Source organism: Dermacentor andersoni, chromosome 1 (assembly GCF_023375885.2).
Source record: "Dermacentor andersoni chromosome 1, qqDerAnde1_hic_scaffold, whole genome shotgun sequence".
Taxonomy (NCBI): Eukaryota; Metazoa; Arthropoda; class Arachnida; order Ixodida; family Ixodidae; genus Dermacentor; species Dermacentor andersoni.
Window position 1 is genome coordinate 91,110,006 of NC_092814.1, and position 15,505 is coordinate 91,125,510.

The 15,505-nt window shown below is 45.1% G+C and overlaps 1 protein-coding gene across 7 annotated transcripts in view; it reads right to left on the reverse strand.

Moving 5' to 3' along the window:
• kis (chromodomain helicase DNA binding protein kismet) overlaps positions 1 to 15,505 on the reverse strand; it is a 192,244-nt gene that overhangs the window by 20,245 nt on the left and 156,494 nt on the right. For all 7 annotated transcript variants that reach the window (XM_050191669.3, XM_050191666.3, XM_050191667.3 and 4 more), the window contains 4 exons: positions 13,624 to 13,883; positions 2,160 to 2,294; positions 1,958 to 2,062; positions 12 to 89 (listed from right to left, as the gene is read on the reverse strand). In XM_050191669.3, coding sequence (XP_050047626.1) covers positions 12 to 89; positions 1,958 to 2,062; positions 2,160 to 2,294; positions 13,624 to 13,883 — 578 coding nt within the window. The remainder of the gene's footprint in view (positions 1 to 11; positions 90 to 1,957; positions 2,063 to 2,159; positions 2,295 to 13,623; positions 13,884 to 15,505) is intronic.

Consider the following 15,505-nt stretch of genomic DNA (forward strand, 5'->3'; position numbering starts at 1 on the left):
GCAGTACTTACACGTTTGCGCCTTGCAGATGTTGACTGAGACATCTGGTTTTTCGCATCTTCATTTTGTTTTGCCTGCTGCAACCACCTCTGCACAAGAAATTCAACAAGAACAATTGCTATGCTGGTTATGTGTACCACACTTCACAAGAGAGAAAAGACTGTGTGCAAGTCGAGAGAGAGAGAGAGAGAGAAAGAGAGAGAGAAATAAGCGCTGAAAATAAACTCCTCTAAGGCAAAATAATTAGAAACAATTCTGACAATGGACAAAAATGCTGCAAAAGGTTACTATGAAGTATATCAAGTGTTCCATGAAATGCGTTTGAAATTCTTTGACCTTTAGAGAGTTTTTGCTGTACATGTACAGTGCAGATCTTACGTTTGATATTTTGAGTGTGACACCACTGGTTGTTGAGAGGTCCTGCCATCACTATGGAGTTGCACAAGCCCATTTGAAACAGCATTTCCACTTGCCAGAGTACACTACTAGACTTCTTTAACTCCGAGCCCTCATTCACGTGGTCACAGGCGTATTATCTGCTACTTCCAAGGAATCTTGTGGAGGCACATGTCCATATTTTCGTTCACACGTAGGATTGAGTGGCCAGAAAATGTATCGTACGATTGGTGGCACCAAAAGATGATATTTTTTGGGAACGTATCAACCGGTAAAAAAGAAACATAACTGTATTGGGTCATAATTTGCTCTCTGAATTGTGAACGCTGGGCCCAGGAAATCGTACAAAATGGTATTGTATGAATGAGGTTTTACTGCATACACCAGAACCTCGTTATAAAGAAGTTGGATCAGCTACGAAAATAGCTTCATTATATCTGACATTCATCACAGGCATACATGCAGATATTGACAAAAAAAGAAAAAAATATTAACAGATCTATGTAAAAGAAATGCCAGTGGGGTGCTTCTGACAGGCCAGCAAAGGGCCTCCTGCAAATTTTGATGGCCTGTCATTATCTAGCTGTGCCCATACGAGGGGAATAACAAATTGCATACACGTGCTCTGCACCACCTTGAATACACAACCATGCAATCGATGCTATCGCGCAAGATCGGTGTGTTGGCTTGCCGACGGAGGCCCAATCAAGCCAACCTGCTGGCCAAAACGTGCACGCCGCGGAGACTTTCCACTACTACGGCCGTCAGTCCACAGCTCATGTGTCCAATCTCATGTTTGATCGCCAATAAGGTCTACGAGTGCAAACATTCAGGCATCTGCCAGTCTGCCCAACGTACCTTAGTCCACTCATTCCACTTATCTCATTGGGGATTGGCAGATGCCTGAATGTGAAATTACAGGAACACAGTCTCTAACTGCAGAAAGGGAGAGATTGTTTTTTGCTTTACATCGTAATCACGGTGGCTGAACTTGGTTGTTTGAAAAGACAGCAATAAAACTAGGCATGCAGGTAAGACAGCAATAACAACTAGGCACGCAGGTGATAATACCAGAATGATCATTAAAGCGGCAGCTATTGCTAAATGCCATTGAATCAGTAAACCTCCAGTCACCTTGTGCGAAAAGGAAATTTCTTGCCTAGAACGCTCAAAATGTGATAAGTGAGAGCTATCATGCCATCTCTGCTGGCAAGAAGATTGGCTGCTCCACGGATGAGTGCATGCAAGCTTCCGTTTGAATTTTCCATGATTTTCATGGCAAACAGCGGTGCAATCATTTGCAGACACAATCGTCACCACATTATTAACATGCCACAATGTTTGTTTGCAATGCCCAGACCTAATCAGTGGTTCAGCAAAATTTTAAACTATGCGAGGAAGACAGGACGTGAATAGAAACAGACACATACACAAGTGCAAACAAGGGACACACACCTGCCTTACTAATCAGAGGCTCTTTGAGTGACGAGACAGGAAGAAAAGCAATTGAAAAGAAGAAAAAAAAAAAAGATATTGCAAGGAAACAAGCAAGATTGCATACCCGTTCCTTGACAAGCTGCGACCATTTCGGGTCAACATCAAACATGGGGTTTTTCTCTAACCACTCGGCAAGGTGCTTCAGAGGAGGTGCCTTGCTTCCAGTGATCTGTAAGAAAAGTTCATTCAATAAAATGCCTAAAGGAGTGCTGCACAGTTTATAAGTGACAGAGGATACACGTGGGCGGGGGGAGAGAAATTCTGACCTTCTTCCCGGTCAGCCGATTGATCACAGAGACATTCTCATCTCCGGTGAGGCAGTGCGGATCCAGCTTGCTAGGGTCCAACCGAGGTCTCCTGCCCCTTCGCCTTGACTCGGGCAACTCGAGCAACTCCAGCTGCTACATGCAAAACATTAACAAAGAAATGTCTCTTCAGAGGATCAAAACAAACCAGGGGGAAGAAAAACAGAGAAGCGAAATATTGCATACCATTCAACCAGTAAAATATCATACAGTTGAACCTCGCAATAGCGAAATCGGTGGGCAAAGCGAAAAAAATTGGTTTTGGGAGAATTACGTTGCTGAGAAATCAGACAGCACAGATGGGGAATGCATTGCAAAATAAAATTTTACTATTAAAATTCCATTAGCCTACTGTGGCAAATCTTTCTGGAGGCTTGGAACCGCAGTGCCAACAGTGCAAAGTGAGCCAAATGCCTCAGTCAGTGATGGCAGCACTTCCATGGAGCGGTATTCTGGGTTGATCGCTTTCAGAGATAGGATCACTTTTGCAATGCTTTGTGTAACTCAGCGCAGGATGCTGAGCAACAACGTTTTTCCGGTGCACATCATCACCTGTAGGCACCGACACATCCAGTGCCGAGTATGAAAGTGATTGACCAAAAATGCGGCCTCTTCGTGCAAATTTACGTTCAGTGACGCAGAGTCTGCACACGATGCCTGTTGGGTGGTACCAAAACCAGTGTTCTTGCAGCAGAGGATGCATATTCTTGGGTGTTCGCTCAATCATGGCCAGATTCATGGCAGTCCACGGTGCAGCTGCCATCTCAAGTACAATAACCAAGTCCGTGGTGGTGGGACGTGGATTTCGTTTTTTTTGTGCCACTTTTATCACCTAACCACACATAGGTAAGCAAAAACCATTGTCACATGTTGGTAGAACCATATGAAACTTCAAAGCCATCACTACTACGAGGATTCTGCTCCTCACACCATAACGCAGAACTCGCCGACTACATAGTTGCCGCTCTAGGCACAACATGCCAAAGGCAGCGTCTTTACACAAACAAATTGTGAGACGCACAATTTTTTAATTTTTTTTCTGCAAACCAATGGCACAAGTACTCGCGCTTGAAGATGGTCTTCGATATACCAGTCACAACACTAAGCCTAAATGCACACGTCGCCCACCATTGCAACGATGCCCCTCACGCAAATTGACATACTTGTTGCTTTTTTTATTACCAAACCAACACAGTGTGGCAGCAAACCCGTCTCTATGCCAAAAGAGCTCTATGCCAAAACCAATGTGCCTGAACCCCAAATAATGTGTGAACTTGCCCCACATGTCCGTACAAAATGCCATTTAACTAGCCGATATTGTCATCTGGAAACAAGAGTTAACCAGGCAAACGCTGCTAATTCAGAAGTAGCTCTCAGCTTACAGAACTTCCAATTTGATTCCTGCCAATGTGTTACAACCTGCGCTCACCAGCACAACGTAAAAGCATGCTGCGCGGCCACTGTGGGCCGGCAAATCGCATTCGTACTGCTTCCGCATGGGCCTCTCACTGCCTGCAGACTACCGAAGTGCGGAGCCTAGGATGTGCTACGGGCGGCCTTCTTGGCGTGAATGGAAGTTTCCTTGCTGCCAATGCCAGCACATCATAACCAAGCGAAGTATGCACTCTGAAGATAACCAGTACAGCTCTCCGGTCGTGCAGAAAGATCAGCAGATAAGCGCACACAAGGAAGGAGACTGGTCAAGGCCATAAAGGAAACTCTCCGGTGAAACGCTGCGATGTCCCATGCAGACTCAAACCATTGTCGCTGTCAGAGCTTAAATCTGCTTTGCTGTCCATCTTCGGAATCATAACTCTAGTCGTCATCACTAAATTGAAGTGCGGGTGCCACATATTTTCAAGCACGACGCCATGGGAGCGACTTTCAATAACTGAACAGTGACACCAGCAGCGCCCCATGCCTGGATTTTGCGAGAGAAGCGAAACCAAAACTCTTGCAAACTGGTTGAAAATGCCAGGTTCACCTGTTGGACAAGCGGTGGACCTACAGAAATACACTTTAACGGAATATAATGACCCGGATTCCAAACCGAAGCTCACTAGTGAACAGCTGGTATCATTTTCGGTTAATTATCACCACTCAGTACTGTCACACGTCAAAGCTGGCGATAATCCTCAACTTGCTGGGAGCGATTTGATTACAAAATTTTGATGCTAGTACAGCGCAATTGTGAGCGACATGCTTTTTTTTCTCGAGTGAGGCAGAAGGTCACAGCCACACCTCTTTTCGCTACAATATACACACATTATTTTGCAAAAAGGTCCGTTAAAAATCATAACAGTGCTGGGGCGCAAAAATTTAAACTGATTCTGAAAGTTCAGTGCCTGTGTTAATGCCTGGATGGCCATAAATGGATAAGAAAGAGCTACAACATGTCGAAACCTGCGATCTGATGCATCGATCACCGGCGATCGATTTGAATAGGCGTGGTAACGAAAGAGTTAAGGGGGGACGAGGCACTTCAAAAAGCTTTATTTTTTAAAACAATTTGAATACAATTTGCACAGTTAATGCATTTTCACTAGCTGATCTCAAAAACGAAATAATTTTTTTCTGTGATAAATATATGTTATGATATCCAAAACAGGATATTCTTTGTTCAAGGCCTAATTATCTAGTTAACAGCAACTTGCACAGCAATGTATACCACACGGAATCGATTTGATTGCTCATAATGCGTTGTGACCTATAAATTGTTGTTTTAGGCCATTTTGAAGCGAAGTTATGGGTTGCGAAACTTTACCATAACAAATGTCCAACTTCATATTTTTCTATTGCCAAGGTGGGCCTTTATATGGCTTAATTTGACACACATACCTTCGTTCAGAAATGGCCTAACACAATGATTTAGAGATTATGACTCATCGTGAACACTCAGAATTGATTCAGTTTGCTGTACGTTACCGTGCAAGTTGTTGTTAATTAGCTCATTACGCCCGAAACAAAGAACATCCTCTTTTGGATATCATAAAAAATATTTATCGGAAAAAAAATAATTGCATTTCTGAAATCAGCTGGTAAAATACATGAACTGTGCAAATTTAATTGAAATTGTTTAAGAAAATAAAGTGCCTTGTCCCCCCTTAAAGGGACACTAAAGGTTACCAGAAAGTCAAGTTAAAGTGATAAAGCAATGCTCTAGAACGTCTAAGGCGTCAGTATAATCGCAAACAGAGCTTTAGTAACCGAGAAATTGAGGTAAATGCATGACACGATTTGAGACCCCCCAGCGACATTCCAGTACTAGCCCGATGACGAAAGCACTCCTCATCATAATTTACGTCACTAGTACTCAACTACTCGTATTAAAAAGATAACTTCATTAGATTATAGGACCGAAGAAAATGCTACTTGTCTACTTCTATTCGATTCGAAGAAAAAACAACATTTTGACGTTACCCTTGAATAGTATGGGTGATCGAAAGGTTTCGTTTTCGCTCGACTCTGCACGCTCGACTTTGCGCCACGCGCGCTTTGAAGTTTCAGTTGTTTCTTTATCGCGTCGTGCTGCGGTGGTCCTGCTGGCTCACGAAACTTGCACTTGGAACAAGCAGCGAGAATGGCACGTCCATGTGATGTCCTGGGATGCGCGAACGATCCGCGGAACTTGGCCAAGGGCAGTTGCAGCGGCGAATCCAATGTTACTTATCACTGTGTGCCAACGACTGAACCTCTCCATTCGAAGTGGTTAAGTGCCGTACCTCTGCCACAGCGCGCTGACTGAGAAATCACATAGTGTGCTCGCTGCACTTTCCTCCAGAGGATTACGAGTTCAACGCCGACTTACTGAAGTAGCGTGAAGTGCCTTTCAAAGCAGGCCGTCATCGTAGTAGTACGCAACGACGCCGGCAGCGCGAGCCCCTAACAGCAGGTCACGTTCATCAGTGCTTAAATCGCTGAACTCGAGCCCAGCGTCACGAGCTAATGTGTTGTCAGGGTCATCCATTGCAACGAGCGTCGAAGTTGGCGTCATAAAATAAAGAACCAGCTTATCGTCGTGCGCTTTCCCTTCTGCTAGCCACCACAGTTCCGCTTTCGCGCTACTGTCGGCTCTGTCTTGGCTCTGTTTCTGGCTGCGCGTTTGAGTCTTGTGCAGAAAAGCCGTAGCGCCGTCTGCGGGAGTCGTTTTACTCACCGGTGGGGCAACGTCACTATGAGACTATGACGTCAATACTCCTCGATCGGAGGGCGGGTGATTTGAACTGAGCTAGAGGTACGCGGACGCTTCAGAACGCATTTTCTCTTAAAATAGGTCTCTTCTTCGCACAAAACAAGCGTTTCGAGGCTTCTCGGATTGTATTTCAACAGTCCACGTTGACCTGATATTAACCTTTAGTGTCCCTTTAAGCGATTTCCGTTTATTGAGATTCAAATGTACTACAGTAAAAGCTTGTTAATTCACAACTCGTTAATTCGAAGTTTCGGATAATTCAAAGTAGCCGCAGTGGTCCACTGTACAACATATTGAAAGCAACATGTAACACATCCCGCTAATTCACACAAATCTGCATTGCCACCGATAATTCGAACTTTGCACCATCGTGGATGGGGAGAGTGCTAGTACATGGGAGCACGTTGGCAACGATCATCACCGCACAGCTTTGCTCATTCCATCTGCGGCCATCTGTTGCAGGTGAGTTCTCTCCCTCTTTTAATATGAAAACACGGATGCGGCCCTTCATGTTTTTTTTATTTATTTATTGCAATAGCAATATATAAATAAATAAATAAATCAGAGCTACAGGAGCGAGCTAACTTTTTTTGTTCTTTGACCTAGACCAACAAAATTTGGCAGCCACACTCAAAAGTGTCTGAAATAAAGAAATATGCAGTTTCATTACGATATCTTGACTAGTTTTCAATTTACATAATGTTACATATTTTTCGCTTGTGGAAAACCTGGCACTGTAACAAAACATGCCAGGGAGCTGCCTGTAGTTTTGATCTTTGCTCAAAAGAGCACTACAGGGTACAACAGTTCCAAAATTTTTTGAACTGCTTTATTTTTTTTTTTTACACAGAACATCATGTTCACATTTCCTAATTGTACCAGAACTTGTCATTCACAAATTAGCATGCAGAATAAGAACTAAGCCCTCACCAAAATATTGAAGACTGCCATACCCTTAAGCACACTTCAGGGAATACATAAAAATGAACAGGATCAAAATTGGTCCAGGCACTCCCATGCTACCCTTTCGACAGACAATGCAGAGTGCCCAAAACACACTTTTGAGAAAATGTCTGTCAAAGTTTTTGGAGCAGTTCACATCTCTCAAAATGCACCAGTATTGTAGTTTTTGCTGTCTTTGCTTACAGGTGACTTTTTGGGTCTCTGCCCTTTGATTCGCGCAGATCGAGGTGCCGACGAGCGAAGTACCTAGCCGCGCAGTCCGAGGTGCCAATGCGCGTAATGCCTAGTCGTGGGCTCGAGGAGTCGACACTTGATGTGCTTAGTCGCGCAGTTCGAGGTACCGACGCGTGGAGTACCTAGCCGCGCAGTCCGAGGTGCCAATGCGCGAAATGCCTAGTCGCGGGCTCGAGGAGTCGACACTTGATGTTCTTAGTCATGCAGTCCGAGGTGCCGACGCACGAAATTAGTAGCCGCGGGCTCGAGGAGTCGACACTTGGATGTTCTTAGTCATGCAGTCCGAGGTGCCGAACCGTGAAGTACCTAGCTGCGCAGTCCGAGGTGCCGATGCATGAAATGCCTAGTCGCGGGCGCGAGGAGTCGACACTTGATGTGTTTAGACGCGCAGTTGGAGGTGCCGACGCACGAAATGCCTAGATGCGGGCTCAAAGAGTCGACGCTCGATGTACTACGTAGTCTCGCAGTCGGAGGCGCCGAGTCCTATTTCTTGTGCTTAGGCGAGGGTCCGAGATATCCGCACGTGATGTGCTTGATCACCAAAATGGAGACTCCTATGCGTGAAATGCTTAGCGGCAGGTTCAAGTATTGCGTGCACGAGTTGCTTGGCCTGAAACACCGAGTGCTGAAAGGCTTAGCCGTGTGTCCGGATTTCGCGCGTGAATTTTGGTAGCGATGTCCGCGTTGCCGATGCTCGGTATGTTTAGCTGCGGGTCTCAGACGTCCACAAATGCAGGGATCGGCCACACTACTGTGATGTCCGCGTAACGCCCATTTTGACAAGTCCAGATTACAGCCAGTGGAGACTTTCAGACCCGCGAGGTGCAAGGAGCCGAGCAGACGACGCGAGCGCCGCACCAATGCAAACCGCGCTGGAGTCACGTGGCGGGCACAGCCAATCGCAGAGTCCGACAACGTCTTCAATCATTTGCTTTTTGTGTGCTTCTTTCTGTATGGAGGAGGTAGCTGAAGCGGCAAATTTGAAGACGGAGAAATGTGCTCTCCAACGAGACCAAGATGGCGGTGCTCGGTTGTGCTGTTTCGGAGATGTTGTGGCTTGAAAAATGCTGTTCTTTCTTGATTTCTATGAAATATTTCGCCACCTTGGCTGATGAAATAAATCTTTTAGAGCACTTCTACGTGGTTTGCAGTGATGATATTTCGGAATCAGATAGAAAAAGAGTAACAGAAATTGAAAATGTGATTTTCAAAAATTCGCTTTTTGGCATTTTTTCGAGATGCGAAAGCCGCGTGCCCCCTTAAGAGGAAGCTCTAGCTTGGGCCCAACTTCGACGCGACCTATTCAAATACATGTAAAATGCAGAAACGCTTTTCTGAGATGACACCTGGACCGATTTTAATGAAACTTATTGCATTTAACAGATGAAGGTAAATTCTAGTGACTGTTGGTCACAGAATTTCAACTTAGGGCCTCAATATTGTTAAAAGAATTTTCAAAAATTCGAAAGTTCAAGAAAAGATAGAAGCACGAAGGTTATAGATTAATAGCTCTGCATGAAGAACAGATATTGTGGTTCTGTAAACGGCATCCATTACATCATTTAAAATGGACAAATTCAATGTGTCCAATTTATATCTCATGTGAATTTGTTACGTTGTGTACAAGAGTTCTGCAAAGGCTGTATTTCCATATTACTAAACTTTTCGAGATTCATGTGGAAGATATCAATTTTGTCCACTTTAGATGTACTATTAGATGCAATTCCCATAATTGTGATATCGTTTTTCGTTGCTGAGTAACTGATTTGTAAACTTCATAGTTTTGTTTTCTGAAAATTCGCTATTTTTGCGAAGTTTTAATAAAGAATTGACAACATCAATCAAAAATACGAAACCACCAGTCACAAAATCTTAAGTTCTTCTTTTAAATGCAACAAACCTCATCAAATTTGGTGCAGTGGTGGAAGAGAAAAACGAATTCTCCTTTTACAGTGCAGTCCACTTATAACGATACCACATATAACGATATATCGGTTATAACGATGGGTCGACATGACAGTGTCATTTTATGCATTAGGTCTATGGGGAAAAAAACCATTTATAACGATAGGTTATTCACCACATATCGGATATAACGATCAAAATTTTGCAGTCTGGACGGCGTTTTCCGTGCCAAATAATCGTAACGTTTGCGTTGCTTAGTTCCCTGAAACGAACGATGTCGAGACGAGGCGATGTTTACCTCCGTAAGTTCGTATCTGCCGCCATTACCGCGCAGCGCGTCTCGCCCCGCCCGCGCACGAGTAGGCGCAGCCAACGTTGGCGCCGCGCGCCACAAGATGGCGCTAGCTGCTTCATGCGCGTCGGCCACAGTCGCTCCGAAAGAGAGAGAAAGAAAAAAAGAAGCGACAAGCAAAGCGGCGCGGTGGCGCCCGTCCCGCGTCTCTCTCGCGATAGCAGGCTGACGCCATAGGAGCAGCGTGCAACCAACGGTTCAACTCAGTTCGAAGATGGCGCCGACAAAGCGCAAAGCTGTGTCGCTTGACACGAAGATGGATATTTTGCAGGACTCTCGATGCGGCTTCAAGGTGAGCGCCCTCGTGAAGAAGTATGAGCTCGTCCAGTTAACGATATCAACCATCTTGAAAACCGGGAGCACCGCGATTGTGAAGGCAGGAGCTATCGGCGGCCATTCCGATCAGCGGAAAAGGGGTTAGAGACCCTTTGAACGCCGATGTTGAAGAGGCGCTTTACCAGTGGTTCATCACCAATTGCTTCAAGAAGGCGGGCTTTGTGCGTAAGGACGAACTTCTCCAACCTGCTGAGACCGACCCGGTGGAAGTCGCTGACATAACCGAGCTCTGGGAGCTCGTTCCTACTGGTGACACAGGTGGTGTGTCGAAGGAGGAGTTTTTGACTGCACACAGTGCTGCCTCGTTCTGCGATGAGGTCACCGACGAGGCGATCGCCGAAGATGTGCTGTCTCGACAGACGCGAAGTTGTGCGACGGTGGCGACGGCATCAGCGACAGTGACAACGAGATCGACAGTGGCTCCTTGACCCCGACCACGATGTCCACGCAAAGTGCACTATCGTCGATCGACTCCTTAATTGATTTTATGCATGCTAAAGGATTGCCGCCAGTGTTCGCGCAGCAGCTGGAATCCATGCACACCGCGGTTGTGAAGCTGAAGCTGCCGCAAAAGCAAGTGCAGATTTCGGACTATTTCGGCGCGCCTAATCCTTGACACGGTCATTGGCGCTAGAAATAAAGTTTGTTTTTCACGGCCTACTGTCTACATCATCTATTCTTTAGAGCAAGTAGCGAATTCGAGTTCAGAGCTGCAAAGGTAAAGAGCGCAAACGCGTTTAATTTTTTTTGATAACTGCAGTCCAGATATAGCGATCATCGGTTATAACAATCATATTTTTCGTCTTTCTCGATATCGTTATAAGTGGACTGCACTGTACATTTATTTGGATAGAAACACCAGAGCTAAAACTTCCTCTTAAAGGGCCCCTCAACAAGCCCCATAGCAAATTATTTTCATGTTACATCTTGGAGACTATGCTCTTTATCTACAAGGTGTTCTGCCGAGAAGCGGCACCAGGTGACGTCTATAACACGGCAGCCATGACGTTTATCGGCGCTCGCAGTACAAAAAAGCATAGCCTTTGAGATTTGTGACTATTATTCAAAGAAATGCATCGCTGGGATACGTGTTTGGACGCCACTTATGAGTATAGTGGAATTTGGCAGCAGGCAGCGTGTGCATCTATGAAAGTACAACGGAGACCAATGTCGCAGCAGGTTTTGATGCGTTTTAAGAGCGCATTTTAGAACGTAGCTGTTGTTTTTGCGGCGAGCGTCAGCGCGGCGCGCGCGGCCATTCACACTACGGCACTTGTGCTGCGTCAGCCGAAATGCCGTCCCCTCTAGACTTCGACATGCGCGCCTATGGCTGTTCTCTTCAAAGCATGCGCAGAATGATCCCTAACCCATGCACTGCTTTCAACGGCTGCCTGCAACCGTCGGTGAAGCGGCGCGGGCACCTTTTTTTTTCCGTGCCATGCATTGTGGGTCGGCAGTCGGCGCGACAAACGCACGGATGGAGCAAGAGCCATCTCGACATCGGGCACGTCAGGCCGCATTGGCCGAGTCCAGTTATGTTGGCTACGCCAGCGCTTCGAACTATAGCCGTTCTCACCAGCATGATGTGGCGCGTGCGCACTGGCTCACGCTATGTCTGACTATATATGCGCCTTAACCAAGCGTTCTTTCTTTCTGACTTTCATTAGTTAGAATTTTGTATAATTCGAATTTTCGTAGCATCCCCGTGGAATTCGAATTAACAAGCTTTTACTGTACAAAGAAGTAAACCTAAAATTTTGTTGGTCACGCTTTGTTTGATTCAATGGAGTATTCTCCTGCTACTGTATAACGAAATTGAGAATGCTGGATCCGACAGGGTATCAGTTATAGCGATCATAATCTTTCCTCAAATGTGGCTGGAAAAAAAAATGAATATGTATTTTGGCAGCAAAAATGTCGAACACGATCGCCGACCAATTTTTTCAGCCATCCAATTTTTTTTGGCCTGCACGATTATTCAGATTTCCTTGAGGCACTGTGACATACCCCCAGCGCCAATGTTTAATGGCAGTAATAGAAATTTCAGATGTCACACAGTGTTTTGGGCATGAACCGTGCAAGCGATGGTCCAAACACAGTGGCCATGAATGAAGATGTCACTACGTTGGCAAGGCACGAAATCAGAACTTTGGTTGCAAACTCCTGATTAAATGGTGCTCGTTATGTCTCTTAGGAGTAGTTTAAAATGTGAAGCATTATACTTAGTATTATAGTTTAGTGCGAAGCATTGGATGTTGTCTACTGAGCAGATGAAGAGGTGGTAAGGCATGCATCTTGTAAAGTTAACTGCAAAACCTCACCGCCCGCTCAATCCTAGTAGATGGTGAGTTCGCTTTGAAAATGATTGACAGGAATGTGATGTGAGCAGGATTCATGATTCCCCTTTACAGCTCTGACGACTGCTGGCAAAAGCGCAGTGTCCGGAAAATCACGAGACAGCAAGCGGATGTTTGGAAAGCGAAATGCTTGCACAATCACGTGCGAGCATGAACACTAAAACCAGAAGTTATTAATGCAGTCGACTTCTATTAATTCTATGTGTCCAACGTAGAATACCAACATAGGAATGACATTAAAACTCCAAACCAAAGTATAAATCTAGCTCGCACCCGATCTTTCAGCAAGAAATATGGACAAAGGCCTCATATGTGTTGTCCCCCCCAACGGCAGCCGGTTTCCTATAATAAGCTTCATCACACTTTTTTAAAGTCAGCTGTTCCGCAATACAACCCTGTTGTGCGGTAAAACACACAAACACCGTAAGGCAGTTTTGGTTTGGTGGACGATTGCACCTTGCAGGCAATTTCCATCCAATTTCTTTGGGGAAGAAAATGCTGTGTGTTAGAATAGCGGTAAATGCTGTAACCAGACATTGTGAGTTACGATTACTGTTTGAAAATCCTCCTTTGGCAGACAGATAACAGCCATTTTTTATGGGAAATGAGATGCGCTCAATGCATTCACTGTCCCCTAAACTCCGCCGATACAGACAAGGCTACTAAAGGGGTTCCTATTGGGGTAACTATAGGAGTCAGGCGTGAGCGCGCTGACTGGTAAAGTTCAAATTATCCAGTGAAGTCTAATTTTAGGGTCGAAATAATGTAGGTTTCGGCCAATAGAAATGCATGGGCGCCGGCCAGGACCTTCGGTCGGGACCAAATTAACCGAAGTTGAATTATAGGAAGGTTACTGTACTGTAGTTCTCCTTTGCCTATTTCTCTATGAACATATTGATGGACATACACTAAAAGCTAAGAAGAGGTTCTGATACATGCATGCTGGCTATCAATGTCACACATTACTGAAGCTTTCAGCTGGATATATGACTTCATTAAAATGAGAGTGAACCGTATCTTGTGGCATGATCACACTCATACGGGTGTAAAATTTCTTTAGGCAACATAACAAAGAAGGCTACTAACATGGCTCGACAGAGAGGGCATGGGCGAAAAGGCCATGGCCGCTGCGGCGGCTGTCAGACTCGGGTGGCTGGCCATCAGCTCAGGATGGTCATCCAGCCAACGTTTGAGGTCCTGGTGCATGGCTGCTGCCGCCGAGGCCTGCTCTGCCGCCTGCTGCTGCTGCTGCTGCTGTTGCTGAAGGGCTGAAGAGCCACCGCGAGAATCCACAGCCTTGTTCGCGCCAGGAAGGCTAGTAGCCACGCTGCTCAGACTGGGGATGTCTGTCATAGAAAAAAAAAAAAAAACCCACGGAGGTCACTCTTGTGCCAAGTATCAGGAAAGAAGACATAAACAGATGACATGTGGATGCAACCACATGGAGGGCCTTTACCCAAGTCAATGCACTGATGCATCCTAAAGGAAGGGTGGCAGCAGATTAAGTTTCCTTGCTAAGACTGCTGCCTGATGTTACATTTTCTCTGTCTTTTTTTCTTTTATGCTCACCCTAATTGTGCCGTCTGTCATGACAAGCTCATGAAATCACATACAACTGGGCTAACAGTCACAGGCTGTGCAGAAAGAAATGCAAGGAACTGTGGCCATTACAGTAGAGCTGGCAAACCAATGAACGATGCCTAAAGCTGCCATGTCACTTTACTAAAAAGAAATATAAGCTGATGCTTTGCTGTGCAAACTTCTATTTCAGTTAGTCCAAAATAATCATGTCGCAAACACTGTTTTTGAAATTGAATATAAGTATTATATGTATAAGATACTATCCATATTAAAAGTTTGAATACTTGCACACCATTAAAAGAAAGCAGAGGAGGCATTCAGCAAAATAGAGGAATGCCCAGAGTTGAAGTAGCAGGTAGTGATTGTAGTCACACTTGTAGTCCTTTTGATTTTATGATGCATGCTTTTGCGATTGCTTTCAATGAAAAAGGCCTAGAACTAGATTACAAGCACTGTAACCATTGTATTATTAAAGCACTTTTCAAAGGCACACAGAATAAGGTGGCAAAGAGCATCCTATTTCTATAAAACATTGACTCATCAAACATCCCAAGTTAGCTACTCAAGGGATGCGAGGGCTTTCTAAGCAGAAAGGGAGCATGCGTTTGCACTGTTCATGAGTGGCAATGGCCACGAGCACCTTTAAAGCTTCTAAATCTCACTAGTAAACCAGAACTAGCACTTCTATTCTACACACCACGTGGTGTTCACACCTTTTAAAGATTTGCTGCACATCTTCTGTACTTACAAAAACGAACACACCCTTTAATGAAGTTACATAATGACATCATGCAAGGGCAGCAGGAAGTGGTGCAATCTGCCTTTTTAATTTTCCTGTGCTGCCCTCGGACACACACCACTGGAGGTGTATTGGAAGGGTGCCAGGGTTCTTGCCTGTTGATTTGTGTACCTGTGCCCATGTCGAGTGTGCTTTGGTTGCGTGCTTTGTGTATGGCAATTATTTATTAATGGCTTCGCCAAGTTACCATGTCGTTCATGGGAGTCATGTAGCTCTCACCGACTACTGGGTGATAAGGCCTGATTGCACTGTTGTGCTAACAGTACGGCCGATAAAAGCACGCAGAGTTCTGTCTCTCAATGTAGCTGCCTTGGAATTTTTTATCGCTGATTCCTACACTTGCAGCTCACATTTTGTATTCATTTTACATATTCTTCAAACATTTCACACATTTAAGAAGCCTTTGAGCGCAGCCTTCCATGTCGGATTTACCAAAGCGGTGCATTTGTTTACATCGACATCTACAGCCACCGATCATTGTTAGGTTCAAATATTGTGAAAACTGCGCACCACTGATATGAAATAATGTCAAAATGAAGTAAAACATGCGTATCTGCTCATATGAGCCGTGCTTCCCCCCCCCCCCCC